General features: G+C 44.7%; 2 protein-coding genes across 3 annotated transcripts; one reads left to right on the forward strand and one right to left on the reverse strand.

The window, feature by feature from the left end:
- Positions 1–2,618: 2,618 nt before the first annotated feature.
- TSN (translin) lies at positions 2,619–11,445 on the reverse strand. The gene is made up of 6 exons (XM_082483744.1): positions 11,350–11,445; positions 11,175–11,268; positions 6,310–6,406; positions 5,390–5,505; positions 4,599–4,678; positions 2,619–4,254 (listed from the first exon to the last, which is right to left on the reverse strand). Exons 1-6 carry the CDS (start codon positions 11,413–11,415, stop codon positions 4,018–4,020), a joined length of 690 nt encoding a protein of 229 aa, XP_082339870.1. The 5' UTR covers positions 11,416–11,445; the 3' UTR covers positions 2,619–4,017.
- Positions 11,446–11,816: 371 nt separating this feature from the next.
- On the forward strand, positions 11,817–16,312 carry NIFK (nucleolar protein interacting with the FHA domain of MKI67). Of its 2 annotated transcripts, XM_082483750.1 has the most exons (7): positions 11,817–12,003; positions 12,089–12,214; positions 12,700–12,808; positions 13,518–13,729; positions 14,027–14,090; positions 14,432–14,512; positions 15,727–15,859. In XM_082483750.1, exons 1-6 carry the CDS (start codon positions 11,857–11,859, stop codon positions 14,467–14,469), a joined length of 696 nt encoding a protein of 231 aa, XP_082339876.1. In that variant the 5' UTR covers positions 11,817–11,856; the 3' UTR covers positions 14,470–14,512; positions 15,727–15,859. The 2 variants fall into 2 exon arrangements, with proteins under 2 accessions (XP_082339876.1, XP_082339875.1); XM_082483749.1 differs by lacking the exon at positions 14,027–14,090 and having other exon boundaries at positions 15,727–16,312.
- The last annotated feature ends 3,347 nt before the right edge of the window (positions 16,313–19,659 follow it).

Raw genomic sequence — 19,659 nt, forward strand, 5'->3', positions numbered from 1 at the left:
ATGAATTCAGCAGGCAGGAGGCTCTCTGAACAGCCCCTACACACACTTCAGTACACCACAGTATCCAGCAACAGACAGTACTTTAGTGAGGGAAGATGGACTGCTAATGAGTAACAGGGTCAATATCCACACACAGACCCCAGGAGTCATCCATGTTCACTTTCTGCTCTCGTTAATTGCCTTTGTATGTAATGACCTTGCTGGCTGAAAAATGCGAGTGAGGCTCTATAGACAGAAGTCATCACTTTGCAGTAAAATGAAGGCAAATTATTTACCCAAAGAAAAAATCCTTGGCAATCCTAACAGAACTGGAAGCAGTTAAATTACTGAAAAAAAAAAAAAACAAAAAAAAACCCCAGACAATTTACCATGTAGCATTACAGCTCAGTGAGCACTTAAAGCTGGCCCCACAGGGAGAGGAAGCAGACTCCCTCCATGCACTAGCACAGTGTGGATTGGGAGCAAATACCACTGAAAAATAAAGATTGTTTCAGCTAGATCAGTTCCTTGAGCCAGTTGACTGCGCAAAGATGTGTGCTGGTGCTACAAAAGGGCAGTCTGGAGGTGATAATGTGTCCTTTAACAAGTGCCAGTTTAAAGAGGTTGCCGGTCTCAGGCTGGAGTTAATCAATTCCAGCAGACAGAGTTCGGTTCAAGAGCCAGCCCCAAGGTCTGCTCTGCATCCTGTGCCACGGAGCTCTGTTCACCCCTATTTCCCAAACGGTTTCAGGTCAGCACTTTCATTGATCTGCAGGGGTTGAACAGGCAGTGCTATAAATAAAGAGCAGTTAATCAGCTATTTAAGTGCCGTTTTTACTGAAATAAAGAAAACCCACAGAAATGACGTCAAGATGGGGGGGGGGGGGGGAACCCAAACCAGTGAGTGAAGATGAAGATGATCCAAGAGAGCGCTCCCTGGAACACACTTCAGGCTGAAGTGGCTGAGAGAATAGCTGTGCTGGCTGTTGAGTCAGACTCCCCAGCGCTGACTCACTCCCCTCCCAGCTGCCAGCGCACGCTGCGCACTCTATTCAATACCAACAGGAGTTATTTGTTCAGAGTTCAAGTGCATCTGATTCATCATGAGCCACCAAACTTCTGCAGTCCTCAGAGCTCCATCTCTCACTGCTGTTCCCTGCTGGCTAACCTGCTCCTGTTACCCCTGGGAAGGGGAAGGGTCAGAGAGGAGACATCCGCTACTCAAGTCTTTCTGGGTCTTCCCTTCTTCCCTCTGCTCCCAGCTCTGGGACAAAAGCTCAATTTATAATTTAGGACCAGAGCAATGTGCAGATTCACGATCAAGGCCACAAGGTCCTACAGGCTACCCCTGTGCAGAGGAAGCCACAAAGAAGCATGTCCCCAGCTTTCCCTGCTGCAGCCTAGGGAGAAAGTTTGTGATTTTCTTTTCCCTTACGCAGACCTGGCTGGGGAATTCACTACGCAGCCTGGCTCTTGCAAATGATGCTTTTCCAGAGGAAGATGCTAGACTCTCCCAAAACCTAGGAATGGGAAAGAATGAGGTGTTTGCTAAACACCCTCCAGGAACACAACACTGGAGCATCTCTTTCTCAGGCACTTGCTCTTCACAGAGCCTTAGACCGAAGGATCCCACATCTTGCAGAATTTGTAAGCCCTAAGTAAGAGACTTGCTCTTCCAGTTGTCTCTCCCACAGTATCTGCATCTGCGGCACAGCACTGTTGCATCTCCACCAACTCTTGGAAACCATGTAAGATGCAAGAGCTGGCAGATCTAGGATCTACTGAAAAACTGCGTGAGGTACGTGGGCTCCCATGTCAGGACGCAGAGCTGCTGCATGACCAAATATGACCAGAGCACCTGGGACACAAGCTAGTGCAAAGCCTTAACAAACCAGAAAACTGCCCACCACGTGGCCTCCCATCCCAGTCCTGCATGCCAGGAGTCCTCCAACCCGAGAGACATCAGACTGACACTCAGGAAACCTTTCTCTAATTCCCCTGCTCCCACGCATTTCCTGTGTGACCTTGTCCCGCACGTCTGTGTCTCAGAGCCTTCGGGTGTTGTTTCACGAGTCTCTGGTTTTGGTAGTAGAACTGGCTTAAGCTTCCTTCCTCCCACCTTCACAGGGTTAAAGTGAGAAAGAAGCAAACAGTGGCAGAGGTCAAGAACAGAGAACTACTTTGAAAGCTGGGGTCATTGCCATGGGGCTCAGGAAGTTACACCCTCATTTTCTTCAGCTGTGAAAGAGGGATATTACCATCTCCCTACATTACGTGACATAAGATACAAAGGATGAGACAAACTTTAAAGATTATGAGATGCTCTGAAGATGAACCTTACAACATCTTGGATTTAGTAATGATAAACTCCTCCACACCTCTCCTGTTTTACCTGGTGAAATAGGTCAAAATAAAAATTAAAAAAAAAAAAAAAAAGCCTACGAGATCTGTTTGCAGCTTAACTTAGCCTCCACTCGCCAGCACGTGAGAGTGGCCCATCAAACAGCACACAGCCAAAGCGAGGAATTCTGTTATTGCCCAAGTACAGCTGAAGGCTGAACTTAAATTAGGATATTTCAGAGTAAGCTCCCAGGAAGGGAAGCAAACAACAGATTATCAGACAACAGGCAGAGTTACCAAATGGCCAAAATCAAAGAACAGCTTTTATTGGCCAAAATAACCAAGAAACCATTTTCTTCCAATAAAATAAACAAAAACCTAACTGAAACAGAGGGAAATCTTTGCTAACAAAACAGAACACTAACAAACCCCACATAACCTTGACTTTGTGTTCATCCTCTGGAAATATTCGTCCCCCTTACTATGTTTGATTTTCTTTTTAACCCTCCTGCACCACCAGAAGTAGGAGAAGAATGGTAAGACTCAAAGTCACCTAGGACAAGAGAACAAACAACCTGGGAGGTATTTACACAAATCAAAGAGCCTGCTGGTGTTTGCAAACACCTTACATGCAAAGTATCTGAAGCTAGTAATTTCCCCGTTTTTGAAGATACAAACATTTTACTACATGAACTACAGTTTTGGTGTGTTTTGATTTTTTTTTTTTTTTTAATTCCAGGACACAGGTACAGTTGTAGGCTATGTAGGTTGTTAAAACTCAATGCTACCTGCAGTTTATCAGTTAACACTTCTCTATTTGGAAACTTTGGTAGTTAAAAAAAAAAAAAAAAAAAAAAAAAAAAAAAAAAAAAATCGGTTACACCGAGTTCTCAAGGCAAATGATGATATTAAAACTTAAAACTCAGCATTTACTCATGCCATTTAAACAAATACCAGCCAGTGAAAGCAGATGTTTGAGAACACCCTGCTCTCCCTGGCAAAAGAAATCTGGGAGGAAAGGAAAAAAGAAAAAAAGACAGACAGAGAAAGAGAGATGTGCCCAGGTGCAATATACGAGTTCCAATGGAGAAATTCTCAGAAATATTTTCACTTAATTTCTCAATTAAGGGGGATACATTAACAGAAACCATTTAAAAAGATCTGGTTAATAAACAGTTATGCAAATCTGTTCAACTTACCAATGTAAGTGAAAATTTAAGAAACAAAAAGGCAAAAAAAAAAAATCAGTGCCTTAAAAAAATGTATAGATATTTACACACTGTGTTCTTTAAAACACTACATGTATCTGCGCTGAGCTGCGTGCTGTGCACACATCTTTCGAGGCATGTGACCAGGGACAGATGAAGCACATCACTGCCAGAGCAGTGAAGCAACACTACAGAACTAATAAGAATCTCAGCTCCTGGGAGTTACCGACTACTATTGCTGCTGTGCACAGAACGGCACTGTGTTTTGACAGAGGAATTCCACTGGTAACGGACAGCCTCCTGCCCTAATCTAGACATGACTTTACAAAACATTTTGAGATCTAACACCCGTACTACACCTTTTGTAAGAAAATAGAGAGCAGCTTTCAGCTGCAGTTCTTCTAAACTACTGTAGGAAGGCTTCGCTAGCACACCTCCTAAATTGGCAACCATCTGAGGTAATCAATGATGCTGTTAAAATGAGCATCCTTCATTTCTCTCCACCTGCACCAACTGTTGCCTCCTTATTGAGTCCTCTGATCGACAAGTCGTAAACCACTTCCTCAATTTTCTTGACATCGTATTTCAGGCCATCGTAACGTTTCCTCAGGGAATCATTCTTCAGGTTGAGGAGACGGAAGCCAGAATCCAACTCATTGATAAAAGTTGAGATGCGGAGCGGGCGAGAATAGTCACCAGCCGTGACGCTGTTCACTGCCAGCCTGGCCTACGAGAGGAAGACACACAGGAGACCATCAGCAGAGGAACCCAAATCATGTCACTGTTCCCATCAGTTACTTTGCCAAATGAAGTGGTTTTGCTCCAGGCAGTCAGATTATTTCTACTTGGATCTACCTTTTTGTTGACAACAATCCTGGATTTTCAATCAAGTGACTAATTTAAATCTTAAAATATCAGTTAGGAACAACCCTGGCATACAGAGAGGCATTTGCTAGAAGTTCAGATGGAGGTGTTGCATATCATAACTTCCAGGAACAACTTGGGAAAGTTAGAAAACACTTTATTTTAATTCAGTTTCAATCCAAATATATGCATGAATATCTTCCTTACCAGCTCACTGGCGAGAGTTAACACACCAGAAAGATAGTCCTCAATGTCCAGGTGAAAGCCCCGCTCTCGATCAGCTTCAACTGAGATGAAAAGCAGAGTGGTAATCAGGTGGCACGGAACATGAGCAAAACCAGGGAGTTGAAATTGCATTTGTTTACTGGAGCTAATTTGAAATATCAAATTTATGAAATATTATTACAAAATAAAAGTCAGTCTTTTCCTGTATGTGATATAATTACTGCCTCTTCTCAGCATTTCAGTTTACCATCTCATACATACTCAACTGGACGTGCAATAGGTTATAATTGATCCAACAGAATAACTGAATTTACATTAATATATAGGAGAGGGGTCTGCAGTCCTTTTTTCAAAAGATATTTGCCTGATTTTTTTTTTTTTTCCAAATCCTTTGCTCTGGAAGGACAGAGTTCTCCTACAGCACAAAAATTAAGTCTGTTTTCCACACTTTTTAACACCAAAAGCAAACAGTGAGAAAAATAAGCTCTCATCTTTGTATTATTCTTTTGGTAGATTTAGGCAATTTGAATGTATAATCTTCATTGATGAAGCACTTACTAATGAATAAATACTTTCGTTCACATTAGGTTTGCTGATTTCCACCTTCTAAAATAATTTGTTGTTTATATAATGAAATCAAATACCAGATAAGTTTTGGAACCTGTTTCTTGGGAAGAAATGAAGTTCTGCTCTTTCCCTGTACCTCTGAAAGCTACAATGTCTAAAAATGTCACAAGGTTTTTTTTTCCTCTTTAGTTACAACATTAACTTACTCCCAAGTATTTCTGCAACAGCCTCGCGGGTCACTAACGTTTCTGACTCCAAGTAGACTACAAATGCTGCCAGAAACACCAACCGCTGAAGCACAAACCTCCAGTGCTCATGAAATCTGTTGAAGCAAGCACCAAGTCAAGGTAAAATAAGTAACATCTATTACTGCAGAGTTAGGCAACAAGCATGCATTATGTATACATTATGTTTTCCACCTTTACACATAGCATTTTGCAATAATTTTGGCTTAATAAAACGACACCAGCTCAAAGTTATCTCCTTCGTACTCCACAGCTTCCCCCCCAGGACACTACGCTGGACCCCAGAATTGCTTGCACCTCTCAGCCCCCTACTCGGCTCACACAGTTTCTCAGGTTGTCGTGCCCACGAGACACCCAGGGCTTCCCCTCCTTTCTTCCCTCAGCACATCCGAGCTGACAAGATTCTTGTTCTTTGAAATGTTCTTGCTACACACTGTCCCCTTCTGGCAGCACACAAAACACAATAGTAACAACTTCATTTAGTATCTGCAGTATCAAACAGCCATTTCACGACAGGTTTAGAGCTCTGTTTTCAGAAATGCCCCAAACCTAACAGCTTAACTGAAATTAACGGAGCAGCAAATGCTCTGCTCTGAGAAACAAGGGCAGCTCCAACAGAACACCAATTTCTTAAACTTTCATTTTTCTTTTTTAAGAAAGTGTCAGGAAAAAGAATGAAAACTGCATATTTTTAGTGAAAAGTTAAAAATCAAGTATTTGAGCAAAAGCATTTTTTATCTGTGCCAATAAAAGCCTCACAATTCTCAAAAAGAAAGCAGCATTGGTCCCCATAATCCTTTAATCATTCTTCCAAAGTAATTATGCCAAATATGCCCAGGCAATTCCCGTATCCATGTCTGGCTGTGTGTGATCCTGCACACCTGTAATACTGATCAGCAGGAAACTTGGTCTTCAGAGATTCCAGCTGTGTTCTCACTGTACCAAAGTGTTCACGAGCCTTCTGACATTTCTTTGGTACTGAAAAAGAAACAGCACAACATTCAGTACTTGATCAAGAACAGGGTTTTGTAAACAGTTTTCTAGGGTATGTGTGCTCCTTTCTTGTCCAAGACAGTCTACTGACATTCAAATCATTTTAAGAAATACTCATTGTCGCTCCATGAGTCACACAGGTAGATGAGAAATACTCCTGAGTTTTGGGCTGTCTAATCTGCCCTAGTCCTTAGTTTTGAACTTGAGACAAGATGCCCCAGTGTTATTTAAGAATCACTGCTAATCATGAATAATTACTATTGCTATAAAACTTATGTCATGGATGAAGAACCCATTCTCTAATGGGCACTGACAGGAGAAAACGTTGGAAAGGTCAAGCAACCTAAAGACCAAGAGGCAATGGGGGATACAAACGGACCGAGGCAGGAATGGAGGAAAACAGAGTCAATGTGGTGTTTGTCTGTGGAATGAACCAATGAGCAAAGCAGCCTGGCAACATGCTGAGCAGAGCGACAAACACGCCATGAGAGATGACAAGCAGAGATGGAGAAAGCCTGAAAAAGGTGTTGAGTGTAAGACCTCATCTGAAGTACCAGAGGGGCAATTTCACTTGAGGGTCTGTAAATGTAGAAGAGCTGGGACTACAGCAACAGACACCGGGGGGCAAGGCATGGAGCCAGCAAGGGCAGCGATGCGGTTGAAGCCCCATGCTACAAGCCCACCCACACAGCAGTGCTCTGGAGTGGCAGGGCTACGGGTGGCACTGCAGGAGGAAGGACACAGCTGAGACCAGATATGAGCTGATTACAGGACATTTTTAGTTTTAGCTCTGTGGATGGAGTAAGAGGAAGGGGTGGCTAGCTGGGTTGTACGGATGTTTTAAAGAGAGAAACAAGATGACCTAATGCAGTGGTTTAGAAAAAACAGCAACAATCAGATCACAAGCAACAGAACAGCACCACACACAGTCGGCCCAAAAGAGCACACAGACCAAGCACTGCCAGTAAATGACCTGTACCGTCAAAGGAAAAACAACTTTCTCAATTTTTTACAATATTTTTTTCTTATTGATCAGTTAGGTTAGATGAGGTGCAACATCCCTTCAGGAAATTACATTTCCTGCTTTCAAGCGATACATCTGAAGAAACTGGATTTTAGCCTGCTCAATGTATGTTATACCTCTGCAGAGAAATGGTCTCTTTTTTACGTACCATCCACTGTCACCTCTCGTTATTGATATGAGTTACAGCCACGCTGCACCTGCAGCACCAGGGCTCGACAGAACTAACCAGACCAGTACTTCTTAGCTGCAGACATCTCAAAAATCCTGGTAGCGACCCAAGGAAGGCGGAAGATCAACCCAACAGGCTCTCCTGCATCTTGATGTATAGAAGCTAGGATTATTGAAACAAGATCTATATAGAAGCCAAATCTGAAAACTGTGATGAATGCTTTTTAATCAAACAAGCCCTACTAGGAGTCACTTAAGTGTGTTTAAAAATCTTTCGATTAATAAAACATCATTTCTGTTAAAAAACAAAAAAAGGAAGGGCACTTAAAAATAAAAGCTTTAGGAAGCAGAAGGTAAAAGTGCTCTGTGTGGCAGCCAGAATGAAGAAAACGTATGAAGCTCACTGACAGATGCCCTTGGAACGCCATCCTCAAACTACACCCTCTGTGTCAATCAGGTAAGCCTTCACATGGCAGCTGGGGACAGAGTAAGGAATAAATTTGCCTTATGGCTTCTACCAAAGGAACTTGTAACAAAAATAAAAAATCTTTACTGTAAGTTTCAGACAACAGTGCCCAACAATACACATAACCTCTCAACTTCAAACTATCCTCGTGCACCCTTGCACCACTGTATCACCACTGATGCTTTGCTAAACTTAACACAATGCATTTCATAAGCAAAGACACACTAAGTTGACTTTCAGCCTCCAAAGACCCTACCTGTCACTCAGACTCATGTCAGCTAACAGCCAGCTGCAGCACACGCTGTCCCAAACAGCTTTCTGAGCAGTTCCCAAACTCCATGTTGGACAGGGCATGGAAGGAGAGAGACCCTCTAACCCTGTTCTCCAGGCTGCTGGCCTGAGGCTCTGCTGGTTTTCCTTCCCTTCCCCACAGCTGAATAAAGGCTATGACTGAAAGTGCTTATCCCACAGCCAAACACAGTCTCATACTCGGTGCAGAGACCACAGAGAAGCCGACACTGTGAAACAGCTCTCTTCTGTGGGGAGGTGGCTGCCCCACAGTACAGGAAGTTAGATGAAAAACTCAATGAAAGCAGGTTTACCCAAGAAGTATTTTAAGTCCCCAGAGAACAGAGGAAAGGCATTGTGCAATATATTGTTTTAAATACCACTGACTGGTACAGGAACCTGCCCTCCATCAAACTTCCAACCATCCTGTAGTTCTATTAACAGAAATTATGCCACCCCTTACCCTTCTGTTTGGTAGGTCGGATTGCTCAGCCTGGCTCTCTGTTGTCTCCTTAAGTTGTCATCACTCTACCTCAATTGGTGATACAAGAATAATTACAAAGGTTCAACCAGCAGGTTGTGGGAGAAAGAAAGTCATCTCCCACTTATGCTGGCACAAAGGAAGGGGCACAACAAGCAATACAGCTTCTGTCAGCAGCAGCACCAGCTTAAACCATCCATACAGCTGCAGCCACCAAGCATCATTAGTTACCCTGTCACCTGTGAACTTGTAGTAATTAATACTATTTTTGCTTTTTTATTAATTAGTTATTAGTTTATATAGTTTATTTATAATTTAATATTTTTATAATTCAAGATAGCTCACTAATAGTGTTAACAGTTTTTCTCACATCTTAGAACAAATAAATATAAAGCTAAAAAATGTTCATGCTACGAAGTTTAGCCAGAACTCCATTGCAATGAATAATCCTTTCTTTCCTAGTTCCAAGAGCCATCACTTATCCCTTTTTAAGCTAATGAGGAAGAATCACTCTAGTTTCTTAATAAAAATGTGGTACTGACTCAGCAAACAGATGCAATAGTAAGCCAAACAGCCATTTAAGTGCACTACACTGCAGAACTACAATCATTCCCAAATAAAACTGTAGTCTAAAGATGTGACATCTGACAAGTGCTATTTAATCCCCTGAACAATCCTTCTGTTAATTGCCATTATATCATTCTGCTGTAAACCTTTATTAATCTAAACCTTTGACTTACTTTATTATGCTTGGAATTGATGACAAACTGACAGGTCTATAATCATGAGTTAACTCCTAACCTATTAACCATGCATTCATTATCTTTGGTATTATAAGAATTATAAGATGATTTTTTTTTCCCCTCTCTCTTTTTTATTTTTTACTTTAACTATTCCAAATCTCTTCTAAGACTGCAAGTTCCAGGACCACCTCTCTCCCAGAATTAAAAATCAAGTGAAAATATACTGAGCCAGACACAGGTCTCTCCTATTAAATGCTGGAAAGCAACCCCTGAAATTGATACTCACACAAAACAACTGTCACAACATTCATTGGTTTACTCAGCTTAGAAAACTGAGTCTATGTTGGCAGAAGTTAGCTAATCAGCAGTTCTGATTTCTCGCACTGCCAGATTTCCTAAGTAGGTGGAAGCTGCGCTTGCCAGCAGTAGTCAAACATCAAGTGTTACACGTTGCTAAACACCCTCTCAGAGGCCAGAGAAACACTGGGGCTCCAGCTCCAGCACAAGTGTGCTGGTGAATGTCATCAGGCTGATGACAACCAGTCAGCTCTGCAGGTGAATAAAACAGCACCTGGTGAGGTTCCTCCTGCTATTCCCCTTCAGAGTATGGCCTGCCAGATGTCTCCCCAAATTCCTCTCAAGACTTTCCAGGAAAATCTGAAGGATGCTTCTTCTCAGGAGATATTAATTGACTTGAAAAAAATAGCTTTTAAGCCACATATTTAAGGGAAAAAAACACACAGTTATTCCAGTAGTTTCACCAGTAAGTCCAAAAATGGTGCTGGAGGAGCAGAAATTCGATTTGGCATGTAGGTCTGTTCTCATGCCCTGGAGAAAATGAGTTGGCCCAGAAACATATCAACCACTTTAAACAAATCTGGACTGAAAGCAAGGAACCAGGCTAGCTACAGCCCAAACCTCAAAAACTGCAGAACAATTCCAGCTGCCACTAAAATATACATCAAGGACAGCTCCTGCTTTATCAGCCTTTGCAAATTCCCTTTAGATTTTGCAACATTAAGCAGATTTTACATGTACACACACACACAGTCAGTCTCGTACAAACCAAAGTCCCCTCCTTCCCACAGCAGCCTGAACACCCCCCAGCTGTTTGGGGGGTGGGATGAAGAGGTGAGAAAGGGGATACAGACAGAAAGACCCATCAGTTGATGGCAAAATTAGCAGGATATAAAAAACTACATGCACATCGCTAAGAGAGAAACTTGTGAGCCAATTCAACAACCCAGAAAGTGAACACCTGTAAGAAGAACACAGTCTTCTGCACGGAGACAGTGAAACACGAATCTGGGGAGGGCAGAGTGGGAAAAAATAGTGTTTCCTGAGGATGAACGGCAGCTTTTCTACTTATCTGGCTTGAAACCTCCCAGCTGCCAACTCACCACCACCACCAGCAGCCTCCGAGAAGCCCACGCAGGACACCCCAGGAGCGCCCACGGGCGACTCTGAAACCTGGAAACGGGGCGCCCGTGATAGAGGGACGGGCGTACCCCGGGGGGGCCTTTCCGTCACCTCCCCTCTCCCCAGGCGGCTGCTCCCCGCTGCCCCGGGGAAGGCGGACTCACTGTCTTGGAAGCCGGCTCCCTGGTGCACACCCTGCAGCAGCGTCAGGATCTCCCGGGCCGTCTGCTCCAGCGCCTGCACCACCTTCCGGATCTCCTGCGGGGACAGGCGGCCGTCAGGTCGGGTCCCGAGTCCTGGGCCCCCGCCCGCCCCGCCCCGCCCCGGCTCGGCACCCACCTCACGGATGTCCTGGTCGGCGGTGAGAACACCCTGCAGCACGATGAACATATCGCTTACCGACATGGTGCCCGCCACCACCTCCCGCCTTTGGGGCCTCCCGCGCCCACAGGGGGCCTTCTGTGCCGCCGGCGCAGAGGTTGTCCCGCGCACTGCCTGATCGCTCTTCGCCGGGCTGCCCCACGTAGTGCCTGAGCGGTCGGAGCAGCGGGGAGATAGCGGAGGGAGCGGCGCGGGCGCCCGTGGGGAGCTGCTCGCCCCGGGGGGGTGTCCGTGTCTCAGGGCCGCCTCGCGGTGCGGCGGGGCCAGGCCCGGGGCCGCGCGAGGGCCCCGCTGCCTGGGGATGGCGCCGTGTTGCTACGCGACGTCGTGCGGGAGGCGGGGGGAGAGTTCCGCAGTGCCATACCCCGTTGCTAGGAGACAGCACCCCGCGGCTCTGCGCCTGCGCGTCCTTGCCGCCGCGTGGGGGGGGAGTGACGCGCTTCCGGCGGCTGCGGGGAGCGCAGCATGGCGGCGGCTGAGGCCGAAGAGGCAGCGGCGGAGGCGCCCGCCCCCGTCTCCGCACAGACGGCCTCGTTCCTGGCCTTGGAGCCGCGGCTGCAGCGCGAGTTCCAGCAGAAGGTGCAGCGGGTCCGCAACAAACGGGCGGTCAAGGTGAGCGGGGCGCTGAGGCGGGGCGGGGGAGGCCTGGCCTGGCCTGGCCTGGCCTGGCGTGACGCGGCTGCCTTGTGCCCCGCAGGAGGAGCTGAAGCCGGGCGTGGTGTACGTGGGGCACCTCCCCCGGGGGCTCTGTGAGCCGCAGATGCACGAGTACTTCGAGCAGTTCGGGACGGTGACGCGGCTCCGGCTCTCGAGGAGTAAGAAGGTAAAGCGCCGCGCCGGACCGGGCCGGGCCCTTGACCTCCGCCCCCTGCTGGGGGACTCGGGCTCTCCTGCCCTCGCCGGTTTGTCCCCTGCTGTTACCGCTCGTGAAGCGCCTGAGACACAGCAGTGCGTTCGCAACCGACTGCCTTAGGCAGAGCCCTGCAGTCTCTTTGAGGCTCTGAGACTTCTTCCTTGCATAAGCTGCCGATTCGGTGAAGGAGCAGAGCTAACTCCTTCCCGAAGCGTCTTCAGCAGCTCCGTGTGCTGTTGCCGTCTGTCTGGTGCTCTGCCCTCGGCGCACACCACGTGGAAAACTTTGTTGCAGTTTCATGAGTGGGCAGAGGGGGGCATGATTTCACTGAATTTTGTGAAATTGCTTGTGTTTAGCTGAGAATGGGCTGTGACTCCAGAAGCATAAAATAATTTTAATGTAGTTGTTTAGGTATCAAAGCATCGTTTCAGATTTCTTTCTGTCGTTGCTTGCAGACTGGAGCTAGCAAAGGCTACGCATTTATAGAGTTTGAGTCTGATGACGTGGCAAAGATTGTTGCAGACACAATGAACAACTATTTGTTTTCTGAAAGACTGCTAAAATGTAAGTATAAGCTGAAGTGTAAGTCCTCTAACGTGCAAAGGAAATTCATAGTTATTTGCATTACTTTTTTCGGACTGTTGGAGAATTATTTTTTTTTTAACAAAGTTTTGTTGCAAGGTTTTTCTGTGGGGCTGAGCATTTCTTTCTTTCCTTCATGTGTAAAGAACATCCTCAGCAGCCTTTTGGCCACTGCTACTGTTTTTTTCCTCTAGGCTGATAATGCTTGTTGGGTAGTCACGTAAAGTGAAATGTCAGGAAGCAGTGGGGTTTGCTGTGGAGACAGTTCCTTTGATGTGGAAATTCTTTGTCATTTGTGACTGCAGCTGCTGTCTATATAGTTTGACATAAGGGGCTTTTTTGATTAAAAGGCTAATGAAATTAGCAACTTTCTCAGATACGGTGATAGTAAAGGTTGCTTTGTAAAGGCTTATGAGCTATATATGCATCAACTTTTGAAAAACAAGTTTCTCTGACTGTTTTCTGGGTGAAACTGAAAAAGCTTTCTGCTCTTTCATCCATCCGTTGTCAGTTCTCTTACTAAAGAGTATTCAGTTACTTTCCATCTTCTGTGTTTATAAAATGCTGTACTATTGCTCTACTGCCACAGTAGATAATGTTATATGTAACAAGAACTGAATAGCGTTATGTGAGTACATTTGGTGACAAAAGTGGCTCTGCTATAACTTGATGCTGTATGTTTATGATACAGGTCAGTTCATACCTCCCGAAAGGGTCCATGAAAACCTCTTCAAAAACTGTAACAAAATGTTTCTGAAGCCCTCTCTGCCTGCAGTCAGGCGGTACAATAAGATACGTTCACTCGTTCAGAAGGCAAAGATGACAAAGCGGCTGCTGCGAAAGGAGAAACTTTTAAGGAAGAGGCTGGCGGAAAAGGGCCTCAATTATGACTTCCCAGGATTTGTAAGTTTGGCATCGTTTTGATGAGTGTTTTATGCAAAACGTGTTTCTAAGGTTGTGTTAAATACAAGAAAATCACGTGTTTTGTGTGGAACTGGTAAAAGAGCTGGAGTACCGGGGAGACTTACTTGCGTTAAGAACTGAAGCTCCTGGAAATTATTGTAGCGCTGTTGCTGGGTTGTACTGTATGTACATGTGGGTTTACCTTTAGAGAAGTAAATAACAGCAAAGGGAAGACATTCCTTTTCTTCTGTTTGTATAAATAGCTGGATATCCTGTGGTTTTGGTATTTGTCTGTAGGTCACAGAAGAGCGACAGGTGCTTTGCCCAAGCTCTGTGGGAAGCTTTGGCAGGGTATTTGAAGGCAAGTCCCAAAACTAGAGTTTCCATCTCTTGACCTTACCTGAGCTAACCAAGCGTATTCCTCGTTTGCAGAATGCTTGGGTGAAGTACTTGATATTTAAGCCATGCTTTAACATAGTATTTTTTTAAATGTGCAGTAGCAGCTTTTCTTACATTGCTTTGGGTGGTTTTGTTCAAGCCACATCACCTTTGTGGCACTGTAAGTAATTTTATTAATTCAAATCTAATTGCTGTAGCAAAGGTTTTGTAGTTACAAAGCAAAGAAACCTATAGACTGTTAAGTGACTGCGTCTTCGCACAAGGAAGTTTGTAGCGATCCATCTGATCTGTCTTGCTTCCTAGGCTGCCCAGGAGCTTTCCATAAAAGAAAAAAATGTTAAAACATTCAAGAAACCAAAACTGAATGTTTCTTTGAGCAGCCAGGTAAGATCAAACAGTCCTGGTGGTGCCCAGCACCACACTCCACCATTCACATTGGGGTAGATGTTTCAGGTCTGCAGCTGCTTTCTTCATGTTAATTTCAACACCTGAAAACCTTGACATTGTTTGACAGATTTTTGTGCCAAAAGTAGCTCCTTTGAGATGTATTAACACTCTTTAATGGGGGAGGGTGGTTGGATCCTCTCAGTTCTTTCTCCTTGGGCAGTATTTAGCAGCAAAGGCTTCTGCTGAGCATATTGTAACTAGCAGTGCGTGTCCTGAGGTGTGTCCAGGCAGTGGTGTGTCTGCTGTCAACCTCTGCTGTTCAGCACTAACTTCAGGCAGGAGAAATGCAGCTGCTGGGGACAGTCACCTATACACCACCTACATCTGTGCTTTAAACTGATACAAAATGACCTTGCTGTCATCCTTCTGCTGGTCTGTGCTACATTATACCAGCCTGTTTTGACAAAAAGGAAGTTGAACTGTTAGTACTGTCCAGTGCTGTCTGTCTCCGTTTACATACTATACTGTCCCTCCTGCCTCATGCTCTCCAGGCATGGTATTCCAGTATTTTGAAAACTAATGCCAGCTGAAACCAGCAGTAGGATGAAAGGAAAGCTCAGACTGAGATCTGGGGCACTGACAGTCTGAAAATTCTGTCAGGTATTAACATTTCTGTTTTGTTTCCTGACTGCTGTGAGTATGATTTTATTTTTTTTCAATTTACTGGATTTATTTGTGATTATTGGGACAAGGCTGGTTGTGAGGAAGACAGGATAACTCATACATTCAGTCAACGGAGTTCTGAGAACTTACTGAAATAATGAAGCTGGGATGTTTCAGCTCTGCCGTGGGCTTGAATGTGGCATTTCTGTATGCCAATTTTAAATACACCTTTTTTTTTTTTTCCTGCTTCTTTTTCTCTTGGCTTTTTTAGTTCTTTGAGTCAGGAATATAAACTTTAGAAAGCAAATGTGCATAACGACATGTTGGAAAACGTGAACTAATTTACATTTGCCTTTCACATACACTTTTTTGAAGATTACACTTTTGTCTGAAGAAATACTGTCTACAAAAATAGCTAGTTATAAAAAGAAAACGATTTTCCTTAACATGTGGAAGTTCTGAAGGAGAGCCTTGTGGTACCACAGAGGCAGTGACAACTTTCTCTGGCAGATGGTTTGCAATGAATTGTGTTTTTCTGATCTCTTCAGGATCCTACTCCAGTCTGTACTCCAACAGTGCTTGAGCGCCGGAAAGCTTCCCAGGTGAATGATGATGCAGAGGACAATGAAATAACTGTCAGACTGCCCCCTGCCAGTGCCAAGAATGCTGTGCACAGACCAAAGAAGCAGCCAAGAAAAAGACCAAACCTGAAGAAACAGAAGTAGACTTAAAATTGTGATGGCTGTAGCCATGTTTTTCCTCAACTCAAAAACTGTTGGGGTGGGGTTTCTAGTGGTTCTGCTGCCTTGGCTTGGTTCGTCTTGACTAGTCTGTTTCAGTCTTTCCTAGGCAAGGAATCTATTAACGAATCCTCCCCCTCCTGTTTAGCCATCAGAGGACCCACGGTCTTCTCTGCCTTTGAAGATATTCTTTACTTTGTACTCACAAGTGCCCGTGCTGTGACATACCTACAGTTGTGCCAGAACCTTCAGTTGATTCTGTAACTTGTCTCTGGTGCTCACTGTTCTGAAAGACAATGTGAGGCTGTCCATTCAGAACTTGCTGATGCAGGCTGTATCTTACATTTATAATTAATGATGGGTTATAAAAAAATTGGACTATTTTTCAACTGTGTTGGCTCTTGGTAGTGGTTCTTCCGTTTAACTGAATGTCCATGTTTCATGCAAGTTCTCACATAGTTACACAAATAGACAGGGATTTTTTTTCCCACAAGGAAAACTTGAATTTAATCTCTTGTTTGTGATCAGTCAAGATCCGCCTGTACTGTCCAGGGCAGAGGAGAATACCGTGCTGCCTGAGCAAGCCAGTGACTTTCAACCCTCCTTTCAGCAGTGCCTGAGAAACTCAGCCTTTGCCAGGATGTGGAGTGGTTGCAGAGGACTTGGAAAGGACTGGGATTAGGAAGGCTGTAAGAGACAGAGGAAGATGGCTGAAGTCACTTGCATTCAGGATTCCCGTTCCTTTCCCTATGCAGGCAAAAAATTTGTGTTTGAGAGTGTACCCTACTGTGGAGCATGTAGGGTGACCATTCTGTTGGCTGGTGTCTTAGCCAGTGTCACAGCTACACTTTCATTCATCACACACTTCTGCAAAAGGCATTTCACACTGCAGTTCTCACTCATGTAGTTCACGCTTTTCCTCTGGGCTGATCAGGCAAAGGTAACTTGCTAATTTTCTGTGGCTTTGTATGCCATAAACATGCTATTGCATGGTTCAGAAAATGTTCAAGGACCTGTGAAGTGTGGCTGCCTTTAGAGGGGCTTCTTGGTGAACAGTGGAGAGAGGCAAATGGTGACGACTCTTATGTCCAGCTGTTCTCAGAGTGCACAAGTCTCTTTGAGAAGATGCATCGGTAATCAGAGCAGTCAGGGTTATATTAGGAGTTTTGTTGTCCTTTGGGCCCTGCAGCACCTTGTCCCTGTATTTTAGTTTCACAGCCTGTGTGAAACAAGGATATCTTTTGATTTGGGGGTTGATAAACACATCTCAATATTGTAATAAGTGTCTGGGTGGGTGAACCAGGAATGGGAAGGCAGGGTTTTGTCAGCAGTAGTAAGAGTTCAGAGAACTGAGTGTAGCTTTTTGTTGTGCATCAAGATTTGTTCTTGTTCCAATACAACCTGTTATAGCTGACTGCAGATAACCAGTCCTGTTTGAAAGTGCAGTTTCACTGTGCAGTTAGAATTTGGATTTTATTGCAAATCTGAGACCTGCAGAAATTCCAGTTTGGGGTTTGTGGCATGTACTTAGCCTTGATCTTTTATAGTCTGGGATGAAACACGCTCTGCTGCTGCACTGTTGGCTGTAGGTCAGGCTTGGCAGAAGATCTCAGAGGAAAGCCCAGGTGATGATAACTGGCTGCTCAGGTGGGTGGCTGGCACTGATGCCTTGGTTATTTTAGGACTCGGACTCCTGGCAGAGGATGAGAAATCTGAACCATTGACCTGGCTAATTCTGTCCTATCTGGCCTGATCACTTGAATAATCATGTGATCGTAATGACATTCTCTGGGTTACTCAAATTAGGTCATTCTTCTTTGTCGCTCTAAACTGTTGGGGAAGCCACTTGGATGAGTGTGTCTTTTTATCAAATGCTTGTTATCTCGGGCATGCCAGGGAAATCTGTTGACCAGCCCAATGGTCACCAACAATCCTTGCCTTTTAGTAGCAGTGTTGCTGTGTACATCTGCAGGCTTTCTTCTCTGTGCATCGTTTGATGTGAAACAGGCAGTGTTTACACCTCAAACCTGTGGACAATACATCCTTAGCTAAGGTTCAAGATGAATGTGATTGGAGTAGTTGGCCAAAATTGCTTATCTATTAGTTACTGACATAAAGCTCTGAAAAAACTTTTCTAGCTCAACTTCATACAGCAGAGAGCATCAGAAGAGAAGCAAAATGCATTTGCCCAGAATAGACAGTTTTCTTTGAAAATCCATATTCCTGACTTCGTGTTGTGCAAATAAAGATGGCTGTTGGGTCTAGATGAACTAGAAATCTGGCTGCACTTTCTCCTGTCTGGAACGGAGTCTCTTGGGCGCAGTCGGACACCTGGGGGCAGCACGCTTCAGTTGTGTGGATGTACGCTTCACTCTGACAAACGCAGCACAAGGTTTCCTCATCTCCCAGATCTGTAAAGAAACCTGTCTAGTCCAGGCTGTTTGCAGTGATTGGCTGCATTGATGTGACTAACACGTTTAACATGATTTAAGAATAGAGGAGAAACCTGGTACAGATCTTAATCAAATATGCCCATTTCTTTGGTGTTGCTACAAATAGTCCTTCCAAGGCTGTTGAGTTAAAGCTGCTCTTAAGAAAACTTAGTTTATCTAGAGTAACCTATCCAGCGCAGTTCCATGTTCAACAAAGCTTGAGCAGCTCCTGTCCTATGCTTCCCATTCCAACCCTTTGGCCTGCATTTTGAACCTGGAGTTGCTTTTTTTTCCTACTCTGCTTCTGTTACTGTGCTTCTCTCTCTGCCCGATGTTCTGACCCTGCCTGGAAGCCGCCTTCTGCTTGCTGCTTTCTTCTGTGTTTGACTGACTTCTTTTCATGCTGCTTGCAGTGCCTGGGCTATCCTTTCTAGCTGCATGAACTTCCAGGGACTTCTGCTTCAGTAGACCTCTTGAAAAGGTCTGTGCCTTTAAGCTAGCACCCTGGTTGCTACTTGCTCTCTGTATTTGCATGGCAGCAAGAGCCTTGATGGGAAGATGTTCAAGAAAGCTGTGCTTACAATAAGGTTTGCTTCCTGCTGTGATTTTCCTTTCCCTTCCCTTTGTTTATTGGTCTTCCTTCAATTGAGATAAGCTTAGATGGCAAATCTGAAAAGCAAGGAAACAAAATTCTGTGCTGTTTGAGTAAAGCACAACAACAATACCCAGGCTATAGCAAGGAATGCTCAGCAGAAGGGTAGCTTTTCTTGGTGATAGTTTCTGGTTTTAGGCTGCCTGCCTGTGTTATTAATATACTGCTGTCCTGGGAGATGTACATAAGCAGAAATTCAGACACCTGATACTTGCCAAACATAGTTTCCGTAGCAAGTGGGCAGACGTGCTGTGTCATGAGTTATGCCTCAGTCCTTGCACTGATTTTTATTTCTCAGCTCTCCAGTCGTTTGTTCATTCATCTTGGACAAACACAAACCTCCTGGCCACTGATTTTAGGGCAGGCTGTGAGTTGTTTTTACTGGGATGCTAGGAGTGTTGGGGCTTTGGTTTCAAGGCATCACTTCCAAGCTCTCTGCCTTTCTGTAATGAATGACTGTGGGGCTGGTTTACTCAACGCCTACATATGTAGTACAGTTTGCAAGCTTCAGAAACACTTAGGTGCCAGCAAAGTCTGCTAATTTACACTCGTTTATTCTGATTTCTCTGTTTTGCAGGAAGGGGAGCTGGTCTTAGGAGTGCACAGCATTCCCCAGCACATGAAGCACTGGAAGTAAAAGAGGAATGGGGTTGGGGA

Source organism: Vanellus vanellus (genome assembly GCF_965231255.1).
Source record: "Vanellus vanellus genome assembly, chromosome: 5".
NCBI lineage: Eukaryota > Metazoa > Chordata > Aves > Charadriiformes > Charadriidae > Vanellus > Vanellus vanellus.